Raw genomic sequence first — 22720 nt, 5'->3', positions numbered from 1 at the left:
AATGCTACATGTGCAACCCTCAGTTTATCTTCTGATCCCATCCAAGCAGCAATGAAGACATACTGAGTCTGCCAACCCTGGAAGTAATGCAGTAACTCTTGATATAAAAACTTGTAAACTAACAAGAACACTGAGAAATGTGAATCTTTACTGCTTTGTTGTTCTTTAATGAACAACAAATATCTTAATAACAAGCTCTACAAATAATAAAGTCAGTGCTGTTTGTAATTTATGAGAGATCAACAAATCAGGTTTCTGGTGCTTTGATGGGCAGGCTGAGAGTTCTCCCATTCTCCCTGGACAAGTACAGTGACATTTAGAAACAAACTGGAGCATTTTTCTACCAAAGAAATGATGGGGAGTGGGGGGTTATTTGTGCTTGGGCTTTTGCATTTCAGACAGGAATACAGACCACTCTGCAAGGACTGAATTAATTAAGGGCTAATCGACTCTCTAGCACCTATAAAGAGATAATTCACCCATGCCATCTCCCACTAGAAACTGCAGTGATTATTGGCGTAGAAAAGATTGTTTATTTAGTGGTCAGCATAAGATAGTCATAAGTATTTGTTAGAGCAGAAAGACAGAGGGCAAATGAGGATATGAGTGTTTTTAATGGATGATTAAATCTGGGGAGCTTGATCTCCTTTCACGCTGTGGATGTTGTGTGCTGCAGTCACGCCTCTCACTGCCAGCCTGCTCTGGGATGATAATCACTCACTATGAAAACTCATTAGCTCCACAGCAATGAGTCCTCCACTGCTGAAGCTTGGTGCTGTTCTCAGTACCATGGCAATGATCTCTAACTGGATGTCCCAAACTCTCCCATCTCTGGTAGGACTAAATACCACCAGAATAACCACTTCAGATACTCTAGTAAGTAGCTGTGATATGTTGCAAGCCATCTTAATGCTGAATTAGTATTTAAGTGCCAGCAAAAGCTTCAGTTTGTTGCCTCTTTGTAAATCTCTTTTTAAGCTACTAATCTTCCTATCATCTCTTAATGCATGTTTCTCTATGGGCATCATAAAAGTGCACACTGGTGAGCATGTTGCGGTCTTTCTATGCAAGGAAAGATTTTAAAACAGCATCCTTAAATATTTAAGATCAAATGCCTTCATCTTGAGCATGGAATTCTAAAAAGACTACAGCAATGTCATTTCATTTGTCTACACTTCTCTTCCTATGCTTACTGCCCCAGAAAAATGCATTGCATTATAAAGAAAATTTCTATTTGGCAGTAGGTTTCTTTTTGAAAACTGTATAATATTACATATTTACTATTCACTACAATATCCAAAGGGTCTGATTCTTTCCTATTTTTCTTTATTGGTGTACAGTTAAGCAAATAAATAGCTGAATAATAAGTAAAATTGGTACCAGGAGGTTGGATACCAGAATTTAGAAAGATTGATAATAGGAATAATACAAATTACAAATATCACTTTGTATCATTGATGCTCATATACAGCAGCCTCTGTTACTGAAAACTTACAGAAAAGCTATGACTAACTACTCATAAGAAGCCTAAATATTCAAGTAACACTTTAATTGGACAAGAGGGAACACTATACTGGTATTCATAAATTAAACTCCAACGTCATTTTTCTAAATGCTTAGTAAAACACTCTTGTCAGTGTATCTTTTTGTGCAACTGCAATCAGATGTTTACATAATAGTATGTTATGTAAAATATAAATGTAACTATTTGTATAGTAGTTCTTAATCCTCAGAACTTAGTTTTGTTTTTGTAACTAAAAATGATGCATTTACTAATCAGCATTTCATTAATTGAATATATGCATGCAGGAAAAACACTACTGCAGAAAATCACTGTATTTAGACTTTAAATATTACTACTTCAAAATTAATTCTGTTGTAAGAAAAAATTCTTTTGTCTTTTAGAGCAGCAAGATGAGAATACAAGAAAAAGCTTTATTTTATTTTCCTTATATGTGACTTGTTCTCACTGAGCTACAGTATATTTTGCTAGATCTTGACAGTATGATATTACAAGTAAAAGTTCACAATCGCATTTATATCCAACTTTAAAGTTGCAACTATGAGAGGTACACTACCTATTATAACTATATATATATATTTATACACAACCACAGGTTTATATGTGTTTACACTGACATGTCCAGATTTCAAGTAGTGTAAAATTGTCATGCTTCCCTTGGCTACAACAAGGCACTGCTGATATAAATGCCTCCTAAGTATTAATTCAGGAATGCTCTTTGCACTCCTTGAGTTGGAGTTATAAGAATATTTTTTTGTTTCAAGAAGGGTAGCAGGAGTGTCAGGAGAGCTGGGGAAAGCATCATAAAAACTTGATTATATGATCTTGGCGACATCTGCCAAGTAAAGAAAATATGAATTTCAATCATGGGGTTATTTTTGCATATAAAAGCCCTGTAAATCTGCTGCCTTTCTCTAAACTTTAGATGCTGGTTGAGAGACTTTGTGCTCCAAGTGCTAAATAATACTGGGGTCATCACTGATGTGTTTTTAACTGCCATCAAGAGTTACCCACTGGCAGCTTCTCCCCTGAACACTGCAGCACACACACTTCTCCAGAATTTCTCTTCTAGCACATACATAGCTCATAAATTGTGTATATTGTACAAGGTAAAAAAGAACAAAACCTCCTGGTTTCCTCACTTCAGCTGGAGGGATGAGGGGTCGGGTAAAGGGGCATCCTCTTTTGAGCTCTGTTTTAGTCCCAGGACTAAACTGGAAAATACTGTTTCTATTTAAGCAAACGTATTAAGTACAGTATTGCCATTTGCCCTATCACTATAGTAACATCAGAGGTACCTATAACAGTTTAAGCAGAATATATGAGGGCAAGAGAAAAAAATAAATCATTTAGAGGTAAGTGAAGTAATCCTATAGTAGAGCAGCCTGCCAAGGCAGTGGTTAATACTGGGCTTTAGAGGGACTCCTCTGTTTTCCCAGATTTTCAAGAACTAGCATAGTTTATTGTTGTTGCTGTTCTCCACTTGTTATTTCTTTTCTTGTTTGTTTACTAAGGCCTGTCAGCAGTAAGCCTGCAATTGAAGAGTAGATGCAGTATCTCCTTTAAGGTTTTGATGCCTTCTGGCTCTTTCTCTGCATGGCACAGCAGTTTCTGCTTGAGGGATTAAATGTCAAACTAAAAAAATAACAGAAAAATAAGGGAAGTACACCTCCACACATGTGCTTGTTTTTCTCTGCAATCACTCATATTAACCCATCTTAATTAATGAAGGAACCCTAAAGCCCCAAGTACAGGGAACCACAGAATACTGCAAAGAACTGTAGCCTGAATTGCTTGGTACTGTGCAAGTGCTTATTTATGCATGGGCAGTCAATAACCATGCACTCCTGTCAGGCCTGACAGTCTCTCACTAAGAGAAATATTTTCCCAAATAGCAGCTACCTTTTTTGATCAAGTGTTTGTTAGACACTATAAAAAAATATCTGCTAAGTTAATCAATGAAGTGGTTTTGGGTTTGGGGGGTTTTTTCCCTTAGATAAAGCCAAAAGGGACACTTATTATGTCACTGGCATATATAAGTACCTTTGATAACACAGCCTGGATTATAATGGCTTTACTACAGACTGTGCAGGATCCTGCTTTCTCACACATTCTCCACTGTAGAGAATTTACTTGAATGCAGTAAAATCAGTTGCTCCCAATCTAAACATAGCAGGTATAAGGTTCAAATATCAGAATTTTTCATAAACTTATATTAAGTAATTTCTAAAGGAATCAGAAACTCTTAGGTCCTGAATATGTTCCAGAACTTCAACAAAAATTTTGTTTCCATGCTTTTGCATGACGACACTGTTTGGGCATAAGCTCTACAAAAAATCATGGAAATTACTGGAGTAAATAGAGCTTACACTTTACAAGGGTTTTACAGCCTTGAAAGTCTGCTTGTTCAATGTCACAATTTTAGTAGCTGCTCAAAAACAATTTAAATTGCCTCTGCAGGTGTAATTTTGTTTCGTTTTATTGTTCTCCATGTCTTAAAATAGATTCCCTTTGCCACAAAAATTAAGATGAAGAGAGCACCAGTATAATTTAGCACTGAACTCTGGATATAGCTTTCTAGCAAACCTTAGGGCAAGTTTCTCTCTTTACAGTCGGAGAGAGAGAGGTTGGAAGGGACCACAGTGGGTCATCTGGTCCAACCTCCCTGCTCAAATTTCTCCTAGAAGACATTGCACAGGATTACATCCAGAGGGTTGTAGAATATCTCCAGTGAGGGAGACCACAACCTCTCTGGGTCATCTGTTCTATTGCATGGTCACTGCACAGGAAAGTTCTTCATATTCAGGTTTTCTTCATGTGCATCAGTTCCTGCCCGTTGCCTCATTCTATTGCTTTGCACCATGGAGAAGAGTCTGGCTCCATCTTGACATCCTCCCTTCACATACTTAGAAACATTGATAGGGTCCTCTATCAGCCATCCCTTCTCAAGGCTGAAAAGGCTCAGCTCCCTCAGCTCATCAAGTCATCTACAGTGTGACACACTGTTTTTCCTTGCAAAACTTAGGAACAACACAATTTTGATTTTTCTGTTAACTCTGCAGTAGAAGGTCACTGCCAGCTTTAATGACTTCTTCAGAAGAGTCACTTCTGAAGAGTCACTTGTGAAGTCTGTGCTCTTTTCTTACCTCAGTCCACAGAGATATTGCACCTCTTCTGAGGTGAGGAACTCTGCAACTCGTTCTGCACTAAGCTGCCAGTAAAGCATCGACATCAAAGCTTGCCAGTTTGAATAATCACCTTCTCTGGTGATACTGAGTACAGTTTTATAATGTAAATAGTAATTGATTCCAACTGTGTCCAAAATTACTTCAATGGCATCCATTAGCATCTGTACTATGAAATTCAGCAGTCAATACTGTATTATTTGGAAAGAATAATGCACAACATTAAATTATAATTTAAAAAGAGTTAAAAAATTACTTCTTGTATCTATCGGTTTTAATTCCATCACTTGAATCTTTTCAATCCTCCAATTATATCACTTCCTCTCATTCTTATGCCATTTCTATACATCCCATTAAACAGATACCTACTCCCACACAAACTTTAAATGCAGTGCAGTGTTAGGCTGCTTTGCAAGCAAACGTGATTTTTTTTTACCTTTCTTTCTCGATCATGGTTGCTGTATAAAAGAACAGTTGGGGAATTTCCAGAATTCTCCCATCCCAGTAAAGGATGTGCAATGTCTTAACTGCCCTGTGCCATGCTTGCCGTGAGCCCCGTTCACCTGAACTAAGCGGGCACTTTTCAGTGCCACCCTGAGCAAGCCTCTCTTCCCTCTGGTGTGTGTGCAGCGATGGAGAACAGTTCCCACGTGGCACAGCTTTAAGGGCAAACCCATAACCCACATCTGAGCTGTGCAGAGCCAGTTCCCCACGCCTGAGTCACACACTGCACTCGCTCGCTGGGCTTTTATGTTTGTACTTTTCTGTCTTTGTTGTTTCCATTAGTCTAAAGTAAAAGTCATTCAGGCTGAAAGGATATGTTTGTTCTCTGCTGATGAAAACTGTAATGTCCTTTTGCAAAGAATTGAATCAACTAGTTTGTGCTGAATCACAAGCAAAATACTGTTCTCATCCACCCTGGAAACAGTGTGTCCTGGACACTTCTAGACAGCTACTGCAAAGGTGGGAGATATGGCAAAACTGCAGAACTGCCAAACTAATTAGTGAAGAGCAATAATTGCTTACTGGGAGGAACCTCATTGCAAACATGTACTGCAAAAATAAACGAAAATATTCTGAGATAGTGTTTTTTCAAATAAAAAAATGTGCTCAGTTCCTTTTATTGTTATTATTTTATTGTTACAGACTCAGATTAGCCCCAAGGAAGGGTGGCAGGTTTATAGTTCAGCCCAGGATCCTGATGGCCGTTGCATTTGCACTGTTGTTGCACCTGAACAAAACCTATGTTCAAGAGATGCCAAAAGCAGGCAACTCAGACAACTGCTAGAGAAGGTAAGTCTTCCAAAAAAAATTCCTCCTCTTGATTATTAAACTTCCCACATAAATCTACCCCTTTCCCTCTAAATTTAATATATAACAAACTACTGAAGAGTTATTGAATAAAAATATTTCTTCAGAGTATATTCCCTACCAGCGTTCTCACCCCGATCATTTACTTGTCTGTTTTCCTTACGTCACACCTTTCCCAACCCAAGTTGCATCTCCTCTCTTGTTTACTCCTCCCAGATTGTTCCTTACACACCAGGGCAGATTTTTCTGTGTAAAAGCAGTTACAAATCCCACCTCAAACTAGCTCGCTGCTGTGGGATTTAAACTACAGCTTCAGCTTCAATCATATGAGACTGCTGAAGGTCATTTCTTGTCTCTTACCAACAAGTAATGAGATAGAGACATGACAGCATCTTGAAAGCAGACTATGCAGATGAGACAGTTCTAATTTTTTCATTTGCTTTTTCCTCAGATATTAGTATTTATTCATTCTCTGGTGGTGCAAATTTCCCCCAACAACCCAATTCTCAATTCCAGTATTATCATTTCCAGTATTATATCTGCTATTGCACATATAGTAAAATCAATGAAGTGTTTTGCATCCACAGAAAAAATTGTGCAACCATGAAAAGACAAATGAGTCTTCTGCATTCCCTGTACATAACCAAGGTGATAGTTATTGTATCACAGCAGTACAGAACCTGAGGCTTGAGAGTGTTTGAACAGCAGCAGAAAGCAACATAAAATGTAGATTTAAACATATATTTTTAGGATACAATTTTCAGTATTTTTCTAGCTATAGGAAAAATTATTCCAGTGCTAATATATTGCCAGATGCCCACAGATTTTTGCTCCCTGCCCTCCCATGAACTTCAGAAGGCACTTAGTTTCAAGTTGTGACAGAACCCATAGCGTGAGTTGCATGGAGAGAACATTGATGAACCAGCACGAGAGGAGTTACCTCCTGTCATGCTGTCTGTTTACTTAAGAAAGGAAGACTTCAGTCTTTGCTCCAGCATATTTCCCAAATACTAAAATATTAACGTTAAAAAAATTATTTTGAGGTGGGGGCTGAAAAGATGCATTAAGATCACAACATAGTTTTTGAGCTGCCACAGAAAAGAACCTAAATTATTAGTCTCTAAAAGCTGTTTTCTTATGATTGGAACTGTGGCAGACATGGATGTGTAACGGCATATTATTACTTCACTAAGTCCATGCAGTCTTTTAATTAGAGGCTCTGTGTGAATGCTTCTTCTATCAAATGGAAATGCTCAAAGCTCTTCCAGTACCCAAAGGACTTTGCCTGCTTTGAACAATTAAAATGCAAAGAAACAAGAAACATTGCTTTTTTCATTAAAAATCCTAAGAACTGCTAACAGTGACTGTGCAATAACTAATGTATACTATTTTTAAGAGTATTTTCTGAATCCACACATTCTCTAGATCATGTGTTAGTTTCAAACATGAATATCCATTCAAACATCACATATTCTTGCAAACAACAGGAATAGTGCTGGGTTATTAGGAAGGTAAATTTTTTTGTTTGTTTTTTTTGAGCCAGATCTTCAACATGGTGCCTTACATTTACAGCAGTCTAGTTTTTTCATGTTTTGGGAAAACAGTTATTGAAATACAGTAACTGCACTTGGAAAATGTATCATTTTTATGGCTGGCAAAAGCATTGCTTTCATAACAGAAACTTTTAGAAGTATGTATAATTTACTCTAGATAGTTAGTGTTGTCTCACTGTGGTAAAAGTGCTCACAATATCTACAATTGCACTTGCTCTACAAAAGTTACCTGAACATTCTGTACTTTTCATCTGAAAAAATTGTGGGTTCCTACAGCTGAAACAATTGGATAAAATTTCTAATTTTACATTTACTTACAGAATTATGAGCAAACACCTATTTGATGATTGACACACCCCAGTTTATCTCTGGATAATCTTATGAATTCCTTATATTGAATTATTATATAATTGCCTAGCAATGAAAAGCATGCTCTTCGTACTAACCAAAATCTCCAAATTTCAGTCCTGTCCTCCCAAAGTGCGTGGGAGGAAACAAATGCTGTATAGCACTTTCTGAACAACAGGGACCTGGACAGGTGTCAAAGTAGACTCTATTGCCTGACAGCTTTTTTTGAGCCCATTGATGATGGTGCTTAAAGGGTCTCTCTCTCTTTACCTCACAGAACTAGTCCAAATAATTTATGGCTTCAAGGTCTCGCCCTGTTCCCCAATATTTGTACTGTCATGCAGTTATGGAATTTGGAACTGTACTGTGGTATGAATGACTCACAACTAAAGCACTGACATGAGCACGTTTTATTGCCTGACATTTAACCGGGGAAAAAAAAAAAAGCAACAAAAAGTGCATTTAGAGAGTGTTCTTCTTTAACAGGTTCAGAATATGTCCCAGTCTATTGAAGTTTTAAATCTACGGACTCAGAGGGATTTCCAATATGTTTTAAAAATGGAAACACAAATGAAAGGGCTGAAGGCCAAGTTTCGGCAAATTGAAGATGATCGGAAGACATTAATGACAAAGCATTTTCAAGTAGGTTTGATTTTAACAATAACTTTGAAGCCTGCTGGAAGCAATGTACTAAGTAGCAATGCATGGACTGCTAAAGTCTCAGCTTGAAATGTTCATACAAGAGCATCATTAAAAGGAAAAGCATAATAAATCTTCCTTTATGATGACAATCTTTTGCTCTGATCAATTTAATTGTAATAGGGAGGAACTATTAATTATTAAGTCATTACAGAAATGTCACTTTAAACAGATTCCTGGTTTTTTGTGTATCAATGTGCATGTCATACTGAGACATTTATATTCATTCAAGCTCCAGTGATAAATGGGGAGATCCAATGGAATTAATAGCAAACAACAAGAGTTCTGCGCTTTTAGTGTTGCTTGACATTTACTGCAGTTGAAGGGAAGAAAGCCTATAATAAATCAGGTTATTGTAATTTTTATCCAGTATAATTAAGATCTAATTTCATCTCTGAAGGTTTGCTGTTTTGAATTTGGGATGGGGAGGAGGGCAGTCATTCCCAGTCACATTTGTGTGATTAAAAAAAGACTTCCAGAGAATTTTACTGACAACAAAAACCACAAGCTAATCCTTTTGTGAGAAAGAAGGGTTGCAGAGATTACAGAACAGCATTGTGTATTCTGAGAAAGCTACCTGAAGTACTCTTAAAGGAAAAAACATTACAAGAGCATATTTAAGGTCTTTAAATAGCAGGTCTGATAAATTGACATTTCGAGACTGCAAGACAGCAAAATAGGTTCTAGGAAATACATTATGAAAATTATACTATGTTAAATACATATTTTTGAAGTGTTTATAAAAGTTCATATAAAATGAACTTAATTTTCTAATTGGTGCTAGAGTTATATACCTATATAATTACATAGCCAAGGGTTCTAATTTATTTTTCAGAGACGCTGAATATCCAGTGGGTCTTAACAATGTCAGGAATTAAGTACACTAATGATCTGACTACCAAACTTTATTGATTATGTCATTGTTCTTAGTTTAGAGTTTGAGCATATGCTTCCATTTATTTTCAAGTAGGAAGAAACATCTCCACATTTTTTGCCTTTCGCCCCTCGTTGCCACAATAACAACACATTTGTATAATACCATTATATATTCTGTATTCTCATTACAGTTTTCCTTGGGAACAAAATATCAAAATTTGAATGTCTGATACACAATGTCAAAGGCAGCAGATTACTCCAGCACTCTAACCTTTTAAATATTCGATATTTGTATTGGCCAGTCATTTAACTTCAGTTTGACAGTTTGCCTGGAGTATAAAAGAGTTCCAGCCAATCAAGTTATAGAATAATTTAAAAGGTCAACATAATACAATATGCTGCTGGCTTTCTGAAATTTGATCTACTAAAATTCCAGTGCTTTATCTTTCCCAAGACAAAGAAATTCATTCTGGATGTAGCATAACCTCTCATATCAGCAGGCTCGAAGTGCCAGAATACATTTACCACCTATTGGTGTTGCAACACAAATTAGTCCTTGTACCACTCATCGTAGCAACAAGCTAGGAGTGTCAGGAGAAAACAATAATTTTTTAATTTATCATGACAATGCCAAAATCAGCTTTATATCATTTACTGAAATGAGATCTTCTAAAGCTGTGTTTTCATATTCATCAGAACCAAAGAGTACAAATTTGTGTGTTTCTGCACACCTCAGTGACCACAGCAACCTCTGACACATTTGCTACTCAGCCTCTTTCTGGTGCCTGGCCTTCCATTTAGTTCTCTTCTGCTTTCCCCTTTAACCTGCTGAATACTCCAGCTATTGATTTTTTAACCCTTTCAATAACCCCTGTGTCCTAAACTGTTCCCAATCTCTATTACCACCAAATGCTAATATCTAACAAAGCTTTATTTCCATCTTTGCCTTGTTTTGTCCACCTTGGCATCTCCTCATGTCTCTCTGGCATTTGCTTATGGAAGTCCTGCTGTTCCCACATATTATAAAAAGATTTCCAAATTTCTTCATACAGATGATATATCAGGGACAAACCTGTCTACTTTTCAATAAAGGAAGACCTTTTGACTGCAGGTTCTTTGAGGTTTTCTGTGGAATAATAACATAAGAAAAAAACACCTCAAACAATTAGGTTAAATTTAATAAAGCCTGTATTATTAGTGCATTTAAGAGAATAATTAAGAAATGAAAAATGGGCAGCCAGTATTTAAGACAAATTCTCAAAGTATGAGACACGGCAAAAAATCTGAGGAAGTGGCAATCTGAGACTCCAAAGTGGAGCCTTATTTTATTTAATCAACGTTTAATAAGATTGTCAATGCAACAACAACTGCATATGGCAAAAAAAATATTTATGGTAGTTCAGAAAAGAGAGAACTGAGGAAGTTTGAAGCCACCTAGTGATGTAGCAGGATGACTAATACAAATCACAGTTAAGAACCATGGATTTTTTACTTAAAAAGGCATATATCACTGTGGCTGGAACAGAACTGAACAGTGCTCAACATGCATTGAGAAAAAGATTAATTTAGTATTTCTAAAGAATTAAATAGAAATTAACAGCTCATCCTATGTATGACAGCACTGTAAACCAGGTATGACCTCCTTGAACACTACTGTGCATTTAGGCCTAACCATCTTCTGAAAAAAGACACACTTAGTGGGGGTTTATATCCTATAGATGGAAAGTCAGACCTTCAACAGGTTTGGTTGAGATCCACTTAAAGGTAATCCTTTCCTTAAAGCAGAAAAACAGTTCTCTCATGCATTTTATCTGCTGCTTACTGTGATTAAGTCTGAGGTTTCTAACACTTTCAAAATAGACTAATTGTAGATCTGTAACTAAAATAAATAATCATTTTCAAGTCATTTCAGTAATCAAGCATAAATATTACATTAAAGGAAATTATGGGATTGAACTCCTTTAAACTGCTCTAATGGACATATGATTGCTTCTAACAGGAATTGAAAGAAAAGATGGATGAGCTCCTGCCACTGATCCCAGTTCTGGAACAATACAAAACTGATGCCAAATTAATCACCCAGTTCAAGGAGGAAATTAGGAATTTGTCTATTGTGCTCACTGGGATTCAGGAAGAAATTGGTGCTTATGACTATGACGAACTACACCAGCGCGTCCTCAGCTTAGAAACCAGGCTTCGAGACTGCATGAAAAAGCTCAGTAAGTTAACAAGTTCATGGCAAATTTGGTTCCTTGGTTGTGTATTTTTAGTTGTCTCTCTTAAGAAAGATTAAGTTTTGAGCTTATTTTTGTTTGATGAAAGACTACACATTATATTCTGCTCTGTGCTACCCTAATAAAAGTCAAGAGTAACTGAAGCTAAGGTCAGTTACTTTGTGCCAGTGTATCTTAGATAATGACCTGCCCTACTGTATACAGAAGGAATTAAGATGGAAAATTATAACAGACAGCAATTTCAAACTCTAAGAGTTTTGCAAAGCAGTTGGAGAGCTACAAATATTCTATCAAAAAAGCTCAGACAGGCATTGCTACTAGAGTCACCCTTGGGATGTCAGTGTAAAAAAAATTTAGTGGGAAGTAGACTAGAATCAGTTTTGAGATGTCCACATCATAACTCTGTCATTTTGTTATGAAACTTGAGAGGCCACTCTGGCTGTACTGTGTTTTAGACCTGTAATATTAGCACTAAGAGAGATGTGCCATTCTCCAATTTGCATATCAATGTAATTAAGTATTACGCCTAATTTAAGGGAACAAAGGATGATTTCTGTAGGAAGCACAGCAACAAACCCAGTGAGCACTGCACTAGGTTTGCATCAGGCAGCCTCCATCTCAGCTGCTCACATGCTGGCTTTAGTTAGAAAAAGTCAAACATTGAGCATCTCTGAAAACCAGTGCTAGCTCAATATCAGCCACCAAAACTAAGAGCCTAAGTATCATTTTCAAGTGTCACCCTTATCTTCCATTACCCCTGGAGGGATCAGTAGAACCTACCTGCCTTACAAACACAATGCAGTCTCCCCTTTCCCCAGTCTATCCATCCATTCTGAGACTCCTGAATGGATTACTATTGCAACAATCGAGCCCCGCTATGAAAAACAAACACTGTATGTTAACACTGAACATCAATAAACTAGAAATTCCAAGGTTCAGTCCTGTGATTGGTGTCTCAGTTATCAAGTGTGGGATGTTTACTTTTAAGTACTACACATTACCTTAAATATCTTGTTGACAGATAAGCAGAGCCTCCTTATTTTTGTGATGCAACAGAATGAGAAAAACTAGGTTAAGTTAGCCTCTTAAATTATTTATTTTCAGTTTCTTTATTTTACACTGGAAATAGCACAGTGATGATGCACTAAAATACATGAAAGACCTCTTCAAACACAAATTTCTTATGATCCTATTTTCCCCTCAGTACACACACATAATAGCACATTACTGCATTGACAGGAGACAGTCAGGAGAAAATATGTGTTGCAATACCACAGCAAGCAAAGCAATTCCTATGAATAGACAGTATTTTCTGATAGTGAGGGTTAGAGTAAGTTATTAAACACCAAAAATCATCAGTTTATCTTTAATGAATATCTTATTTTTCTTTGCTTTTACGCCATCTTGTAATATTGATTAGTGAAGTGACTACAGTGTGAGATATATACCAGAATTACTAGGTATGTTCTCATCCTATCTATCCTGAATTCCTGCAACATATTGTATTTCTCTTGATGTACCTAATGGAAAAAACTCCTATTAAAATTACGTATATTAACAGTAGAGAGAAAATTTTTGTATAAAATAAATTATTAAGCGTATCCATCATCAAAAAGGAGTGGACTTTTTCAAGCTCTAACACAGATTCATTCATCTTTATTGGCATTACTCCCTAGTCTTAGATGCCTAAATGACTCTTATGGTCACAAGCTAAGTGGCTGGTTTTTTCACCTATCCCTGTGCACTTTTTAAAGTAAAAACAGCTTCAGTTAGGCCTGCTGTAACTCCTGAAAGTTCAGATCAGGAAGCATAAGGGGAAAACAGCTTTCGAGCCTACACCTTCTTCCCAGCCACATTCACCACACTGGAGATGGTCCAGCTGTGAGTGTCCCAGCCAATCTGACGGCCAGAAGCCTATGGCAGCAGCAGGCTGCCACAGGATCTGGTTGGAATTTTCACAGATTTTGTTGCATTTCACAATATAATTATCTAATCAGCATGTGCAATAGCTATTTTCCATTCTTCTCCCTAGCAGGTGTTTTTCAGCCATATAATGCATTATTTATGTTGTCCTGGCCACTTATAAGGGATCTTCCATCTGCACTGGCAACACTGTCAACATCATTGACATATAGTAAGCAGTTGTCTTACTTTCAGTGAGGTTTAGTGATTACCACAACAGTTGTGATGACTGGAATTTGCTTCTTTGTGAAATAAGAGAAAATCCAGGAAGAAGCTGATGAGAAATTTGTTCACAAAGCTTTAAAAGGGTGCATGCAACTAAACACGTAGGAATAAAGTGCATGTGATTGCACACATCCCAAATTCACATAGACTTATGTGCATATGGGTCCTTTGCTGGCAGTCCTGTAAGACATGTACATTTAGAAGGGAGTGCAGGTTGCACAGTGTGCTTGGAACCCTCCTATTCTTGTCATAATGTGTTTATGAAATGAGGGGAAAAAAAAAGGTAAGGCTATCGTTTTTCTTAGTGTACCTGAACTTCTTAACATTTGCTAGTATGAAGATACATTTGACCTACCTTCTTACTAGCATCTGGTCCTTCTCCTGTCAGGGAATTAAATTGCTATATTGCTATAAACCAAAACAGAAGAAAAGGGTTGGCAAGGAGGCTTTAGCCACGTTGGGGGGGAAAAAAAATACATAGGCTAGTTTTAACTCTCCACCACCTCATAGCTATGGAAAATTCATAGTCCAGAAGTGATTCCCATTTCACGTTACATTTGTCTATGTTCCAGTTCTCTACATACAAAATGAGCTAAAGAAATGCCACAACTGAAAACTAATTGGAATTTTCATTCATTTCAGACTCCAAGACTTGCCATGCCAGAAAAATGTTAAAGAAATTATCTTCCCTTCAGTATATTAGTATTACCATTCCCTAGCAAAAAAAACCTCAGCATGCAGGATCAATTTTAGTATAGCCACACAAACAATTAACAGGTTCATTCTGCAGCTGAGAATACAGACTGGGTTTAGATCAACATGTTTTACACTTAAGTAGAGAAGAAGAAGCTGTTACTAACTTCAGTGGAGGAGTAAGGGAAATTTCTTAGATTGAACACAAAGTTGGAAGTGCTTAAAACCACAGAGGAAACTCGCCTTGTTTTGTCAGTGAACTGTTAGACATTATATTGAGCTTTACTCTTGAGAGAGTTGTCATTAATTTAATTCCTGTATCAAATGCAAGATCAGGCTTGGGCAAGCTGGAAGAGAATTATCCTTATAAAGTCACTATAACCAATTATTTCAATGTTAAACAGATTCATAAACTGCATACTGTAGTAATGTATCATCAAAATGCTGTGATACTCACCTGGAATAAATTACTTCACTATGTTAGTAAGTCAATAACACTTCAGCACAGACAGCACACTTGCTACTTTATAATGAACAAAACATAAATTGTTCCAATTCTGCCGATTTTTATAGGTCTGCTGTAACAAATGGGTGGACACATTTGAAGGCAGGGCTCCAAAAGACAGAACTGAAGAAAACAACACCACCTTTCTCTTGAAGAATGAGAAATTAGATTTACGGTTTTCATAATTGCGTTCACTCGATTCTCTTAACTTCTGATCCAATACTGGAAGCAACACTGCATTAGGGGACTGTCTGACAGTTTGACAGAGTAAAACATGAACTGAAGGGCAGAGGAATTTCATTGAGAAGAGGAGGAAAATTTGGCTTCAGTCACTTTTTTGGGAGAAATGTGTCACGTTTCTCTGCATCATCTGTCAGCAATAGGTTCACTGTATTCACAAGACCAGTATTTAAGCAAGTATGTTGATTTGTGGAATACTTGGGACAATTTACTTCTACAGAATTTACCTTTGCAGCCTTAAACAGTTTAAAACAGCGTGAGCTGATTTATCAAGGTTGACCATTCAACCAAGACTTGCTTTGGGGCCTTGTCCTGTTCTTTCAAGCAGTACTTTCTGAACTGAAAGGACTTACTGCTTGGTTTGAGTTCTCACTACTCAAAAAAGGTGACATGCATGTACTTGGCCCTGAACATTTTGCAAATTAACAGAAGAGTGAGATTTTGAAACAATCTGCAGCTGGAGTAAGGGTGAGGGTAAACAACTGTAAATAATATTTTCCTGTTTTTAAAAATCATGTTAATAATTTTATTAAAGGCTGTCTGCAACTTAAATTACTAGAATTTTGGCAGAGACTTTATATATTAAGCTCCTGTGCTGAAGGATCTTTCAACTGTAAGGAGACTGGGGTGACAAGACAGAGGTGAGCACTGACAGCTCTGCTGCTTCCTTTTTACTGTACATGCTGTGAACAAGTAGGTCAGCAGACCTCAACTACTGCTGAGGTTTACAGAAGAAACCTGCTAATGGGATATGAATTTTCACTACAATAGGAATCACTTACCATATACGGAAAATATACTTGTAGTGTTACTCCTTAGTCTTAAGTACCAGTTCCATCAAATTATAACACAAATAGGCAGATCCATGGGTTTCTGTTAACTGAACAAGGAAAAGGAAGGATAGGTCATACTGTAGAGGGCAGGAGGAAAAAAAATCCTCATGCCTCTTACAATATGCTCTGTTTTGTTGTGCTGAAAACTGTCACTTTTTCAGTCAGCAGCCACCCCTCAGCTATAAGCAGCTGTCCTAACAGTCTTCCTTTCTTGATCACTACATGTTATCTGAGAATAAAAAATTGATCACATAAATACACCCTGATTCAAACTGATGATCATTTAGTGGCTGAAGTACAATGTCTTTTTTTTTTCCACACTGAACAGCATCTCAATACATTTTGAAAGACTATTCTCTGAAAGTATCTGACTACTGTCACAGGGGAAGACAGCTTGGTTCATTTCAACTGGCAATCAGTGAACTGTACATCCAGGATAAATAGGAGTAATGCAGCAGAGGAACCACAGTACTAGACACTTAAACATACAAATTTCTGAACACCCTTCTCTGGCTAGACTCAAAGACTTCACTCACATATGGATCACCACGTGCACAAACACCCACGGAGCTGTCTGCACAGCCCCCCCCCCCAGCAGCTAGCACGTTCTACAAACACATCACCTGCTTTTACACCTTTGCTGGAGATGTGGGGCCTCGAGCTCAGTGTGTGCCTGTGCTGCTCCCCACAATCCACAAACACACCCACGCTGGGGAGCAAACCTGTGAGCTCTCACACACCTGCCCTCACTGAGGGACCCGACCCACTGCCCCCCATGCTCTGCCTGCCCTCACTGAGCACTTGCTCTGCCTGGCCCTGGCACTGCTCACCCAGCCACAGTTTGCAAATTCAAGGCACACTGTCACGCTGCCCTGCCTACCCCAACACGGCATTACCCAGCCCAGACACAAACCTAGGCTCTGAGAGCACCCTCACATCTCTGCCATGGGCCCCTTCCACAAGTTGTCTCCATTCAGAAGCAAAATTTCACAACTCATATATGATTCCACATTTAACTTTCTGGATTTCTTTTTTTGATAGAAGAAACGTTGTTTCAGATTCCAAATTCTTTGACTATGTTTTCCTACTAATTTAAGTACTGTGTTTTAAAGGCAGGAATTAGTATCCCTTATAACTCATACATTCACTTTATTTTAATTATTTTAAAAACTAAAAATTCAGCAGTAATTATTTTTTTCCAATTTCTTTCTACTTATTACTAGTTTTCTGATAATTTTATTCCAAATTAAATATTCCAAATTCCAAAGTTAACCTTTCTGAAGGTTTGAGTTTATCTCATGCCCTTTTCTGAGACTATTTACTAACATACCATCTAAAAACAAAAGCCTTCACCTTCGTGGGATATAATCCTCTACCCTTCAAGCTAATAGCAGTTCATAGCTGTAGAATAAGAGCACTCAGTGCACAATAATAGCAGCCTATCTACAGAGAAATCCAGAATAAAAAAAAAATCTGTACAGTGATAATCAACTGTAAAAAAACTGTAAGATTCTTTAAAATAGGTAATTCCAAAAATATCTTCAAAATATTACAATGTCCATAGATTGAGATCTGTAAATAATAGTAGCTTTTAATTGACCTGGAAAATAGACACAGCCTACCCCGCTCATTGAGGTCTCAGCATGTATTCAGTTATGTTCATTGCCAATACACCCCACTTCCCTGGCTCTGAACAAAAACTCCACGAGCAGCCTCTGAGTTGCCACCACAGCATTAACCCCATTCTGAGTGAGGGAAACAGACTGGCACATTACACTCCTTGCCAGTTACAGAGAGTAGAAAATTTAGGTTTAATGTGACCCTCTTTTGAACTGAATAAATTCATTCGCAACACCAGATAGTTTGTTTTCCACATTTCCTAGGTAGGTAGGGTTATACAGTACAGCACAACCATGTAGCACAGAGAAGTACTTACATTTAGATTTAAAAAATTAGTGAAAGATTTCACTTATTTTCACATTCTTATGGAACATCTTTTTTGTAAAACCATACTATTTCACCTAATCACCTGCACACCACTATGTGATATTAATCCTTGGTAAATACAATGAATTCCACCAGGAGCTTGTTGCTAATAGGAATGTTATTAATGTCCCCTAAAATATAGATTTTTGGATTGTTAGGAAGGTCAGCATCCAAGATCATATCGACTTTCATTATTTCCTCACAGACAGTCTAATATGAGGCAGTCTAATGAAATAGAAGCCAAGTGATGCAGCCAAGCTTGCTGAGTAATTCTCATACTTTCTTCACACAGCCCCCAGTCCTGGAACAGCTACATGTGTGCAACCACAGGGCAATCAGGCACAAGCTTTGTGTAGAGCTTGCTTTGTGTACAAGCTCATTTTTTCCTGTGTGCCCTTAACCACCCTGTTACCCTGGTCAATGGAAAACTGAAACATCCATCAGTCCTAGCTGTGCACTGAACTTCCTGAAGGCAAAAGTGACAGAGGATTATGCCTTCATTTCATTTATCATTAAGTGTTCTTCACTTCAGCTCAGAAGATATGGAAAAGTTCCTTCAGTGAAGATGACAATTCATCTTCAACATAAGTCTGAATCCCCTGGAGCCACAATTTAGTTTAGAGCAATTGGTCCTGTGCTCTGACAGATGTCAAGGAGAGTTGTGCAATTATTTGCATTAATGCATTTGTTTTTTTAATTTCAGCATGCGGCAAATTGATGAAAATTACAGGCCCCATTACAGTGAAGATATCCGGAACCCGATTTGGAGCCTGGATGACGGATCCATTGGCATCGGAGAAAAATAACCGAGTATGTAAAGGCACTGACTATCTTTGTGCCCCCTTTTTTTTTACTTGCTTTATTTTAATCCTTAAAAATGTATTTTCCCCCTAGCAAGTTACACTCCTAAGCATGTTTCTTCTATTTCAGTCATTTTTACACTTAACATCGTCAGAGAAAAAGCAAGAGTGTTTGTGCAAAAATATCCAAAGACAAAAGTTAGCTAAGCACCTTTATGCCTTCAGCTTTTTCAGGGATGACAAACATCTCTCTGAATTGACTACACTTCCTTTTTATTTCTTAACATGTTTAATGGAGCTTGGGTCTTTAAGAACTCAAGTACTATAAAACAAACATCCACACTTTTACTCAAGAGCATGACTTGTAATTCAGCACAGTTAAAATTTACAGGATTAGGCCCCATATAATCTGTATTCAGGCCATTTTCTGCATCATATCCAAGTTACGTTATTGTTTGGATCTAAAATAGGACACAGTTTTAAGGAGGTGCTCTGTCCAAAGGGGTTTGGAAGTCAAAACACAGTTTCATTTGTATGAAACCCACAATGTTAGCTTTTTGACTACAGAAAAAAAAAAAACACCAAAGGCTACATACAAATAGCAATAACTAAAGATTTGTGTGCAGCTCTCCCCTGCCTGCTGTGTCTGTGCAGGTTTACTACTGACCCCAGAAATCTCAATTAACTTTAGGAGAGCAGCAAACTCTACTCAGCCCCATCTTATCCTGAAAAAGTTTCTTCTGATACCTCAGAGTGCCAGTGGCTGCTCCAGAACCATGCCCATGAGCCCTTGTCTCCATCAGCACCTGCTCCCTGTTCAGTCCCCTCCCAGCACACCCTGCCACCCCCTCCCCTGACAGCCACCACCTTCAAGTAACACACAAATTACTTGTGCACACAAACCATGTAAAACCCTCCTTGCACCAAGTAATGGGCAGCCAGAAGCTGAACTGGTGTTTATACAAATATTTTGTTCATGTCAGTTTTGAAATTGGCATAAAAAACCCTCCAGAAATCATTCTTCTTTTTTTTTTGCCGGGATTTTATTTGTCCTCTGACAAACTAAAAGGAGAAAAGGTAAAATGCATGGAGGAAAAAATGGGGGAATGGAAGTTGCACATAGCACATTAAAAAGAATTATTGATTCTGTTTTAAGGAGAAAAAATGGTTTCTAAACTTTACTGGTTTCATTGCTATTGTTTTTGTTTTCTTTACTAAGAATAGACTATTTTTCATTGATTAGAGATTCAGCTGAAAAAAATTCAACCACGTTTATCCCTAAGTATAAATTCAAGTTTAGCTCGCATACCATTTTCCGTCTCTCTCTTAGATTATTTGTCTCTGGGAATATCTTTAAGCAAGCTCCATATAGCGGAGATCCAAACACTGAATAATCCAAAATTAAATTTCTCTGAAAATGCAGACACTGTGGTTAGTAACAGTTATATTTAAAGTTCACCTGTATAGGTAAGTTTTGATTCAGAAATTCAAGAGTTCCTCGTGCTTTTGTAACAGCAATATCGGCAATATTGTACTTTGATAGCCTGCTGCATATCTAAAACCCGTTTTCCCTCTTTTCCTGCAATTTATCCATCATGCCATATCACGCTCATGTACCACAAACTGTATTCCAGATGTTTACTCCCAATCTTTGTTTTCTTTCCAGGTCTGGTACATGGATAGTTACACTAACAATAAAATTGTCCGTGAATATAAATCAATTGCAGACTTTGTCAGTGGAGCTGAATCAAGGACATACAACCTTCCATTCAAATGGGCAGGCACCAACCATGTTGTCTACAATGGCTCCCTCTATTTCAACAAGTACCAGAGCAACATCATCATCAAATACAGCTTTGACACGGGGCGGGTGCTCGCGCAGCGCAGCCTGGAGTACGCTGGCTTTCATAATGTCTACCCTTACACCTGGGGGGGCTTCTCTGATATTGATCTGATGGCAGATGAAATTGGGCTGTGGGCTGTGTATGCCACCAACCAGAATGCAGGCAACATTGTCATCAGCCAGCTAAACCAGGATACTCTGGAGGTGCTGAAAAGCTGGAGCACAGGCTACCCAAAGAGAAGCGCTGGAGAATCCTTCATGATCTGTGGCACCTTGTATGTTACTAACTCTCACTTAACAGGAGCCAAGGTCTACTATTCTTATTCCACAAAAACTTCCACTTACGAGTATACAGACATTCCTTTCCATAATCAGTATTTCCATATATCCATGCTTGACTACAATGCAAGAGATAGAGCTCTCTATGCCTGGAATAATGGACATCAAGTCCTGTTTAACGTCACCCTCTTCCACGTCATTAAAACTGAAGATGACACATAATTTTCTTTCCCTTACCTCCCTCCGTCAAAGCAGTCTCATTTGTGATTAACTCTAAAAGCATCCATCTCTTTCAGTTCCTTTTAATTTACATTTCTTTCTTCATTAAGGAAAAGCAACATTTTCTACTATGTAATGTATTTCAAATATGGCTGAGCCTGTCTAAAATGACCTGTCGGAAATAAAAGCATCTTAACTCATGATTCTACAAGGTCTGTCAAGACCTTGTCTTGAAAAGCACTAAAGAGAATTTAAGTGGCTAAAGACAGTTTTTAAAAGATTATGATCTGCCTTATTTTAGAGTCAGAGACTAATGTTGGCTTAAATGCATGAATGTCTTTTTTTACCTCATTTTTTTGTTTTAATCTATTGCTTAACTTCAGGAAGCATTTTGGTAGTGTCAGACACATATTGCACATTGTATTTTTTTATTTATTCAGAAAGATTTAGGAACTTAATTTACTTAGACATGGAGTATGATTCATTTTGCCATCACCCAATTTCAGATGTGGTGCTGTACAGTATGTTTTTAAATCTCTTGCGAACATTTTATCGACAGTATGTATTTCTACCATTGTAACCACCATTGTGCAATTGTATCTCTTCACTTATGTGAAAGTAAACTAAGTACTATTTTTTATAAAATATATTGAAATAATGCAGTTCTGGTTATGGGTCAATTGAAAGTGGTAAAAATCTGCTAAAAGGTTGTTATTTCTGAGAAAGACCAGTAGCTTCTCAGATGCATGATTCCCGTTCTCAGCTTTGCTTGGTAGATCTCTTCTTCACCACTGGCACTTACCGAAGCCTCATACCTGTCTCAGCTTTACAACTGTTTGCCCTGCCCAATTTTTAGCTCATACTGCTGGCTTCTCTCTCCCTCAGTCTCTTTCTCCCACTTTCTTCCCTTCCACCATTTTATTGCCCTTGTTTATGCTCACTCCCTGATCTGGGCTTTCCAAGAGAGGAGCAGAAAGCGGGCTGGTGCCCATGTCTGCAGCAAGCGTGTGAGTCCACAGCGTGTGAGTGCTGTTCTGGGGCAGTGAAGAGCAGTGTTAGAAGTCAAGTTGCTTTCCTTAATCTGCCTATCTTCTTACTCAAAATAGAAGAACATTTATCTTTTGACAAAACTCTTCTCTGGGATGACCATAATCGAAGAGAAAATACAAAGGAAAAGGTACAAAGCCTGGATGATCACTGTGGCACTGGGTAGCCCTTGCTTGGAAATGGAACAACACTGAGGCCAACCTCTTGCAAAGAGGTTTGGGTTCTGCTAGCAGTAGAATTGTTACTTATGGTCAAAACTGATGCCTTTAAAAACAAATATTTATGAAAGCTGTGTGGCTTGCAATACTATCTCATTAGAAACGGGGATGGGGAGAGTGCACATTACGTTGAGAAAAAAGG

At 37.8% G+C, this 22720-nt stretch overlaps 1 protein-coding gene across 3 annotated transcripts in view; it reads left to right on the top strand.

Annotated features, from left to right (window-relative positions):
- Positions 1-21513, top strand: part of OLFM3 (olfactomedin 3) — a 50795-nt gene extending 29282 nt beyond the window's left edge. Inside the window, exons 1-6 of one of the 3 annotated variants that reach the window (XM_051800536.1) lie at positions 678-876; positions 5854-6000; positions 8406-8561; positions 11494-11713; positions 18876-18982; positions 20639-21513. In XM_051800536.1, the coding sequence (XP_051656496.1) occupies positions 748-876; positions 5854-6000; positions 8406-8561; positions 11494-11713; positions 18876-18982; positions 20639-21316 (1437 nt within the window). In that variant the 5' untranslated portion in view covers positions 678-747 and the 3' untranslated portion in view covers positions 21317-21513. Of the gene's footprint in view, positions 1-677; positions 877-5853; positions 6001-8405; positions 8562-11493; positions 11714-18875; positions 18983-20638 lie in introns of those variants that run through there. The other 2 variants (XM_051800516.1, XM_051800525.1) reach the window with 2 other exon arrangements.
- Positions 21514-22720: the final 1207 nt, after the last annotated feature.

The sequence above is a fragment of the Manacus candei genome, unplaced genomic scaffold, assembly GCF_025592945.1.
Source record: "Manacus candei isolate 608988 ecotype Guabito, Panama unplaced genomic scaffold, ASM2559294v1 h1tg000005l, whole genome shotgun sequence".
Classification (NCBI taxonomy): Eukaryota; Metazoa; Chordata; class Aves; order Passeriformes; family Pipridae; genus Manacus; species Manacus candei.
This window is presented reverse-complemented; position numbering and strand designations above follow the sequence as displayed.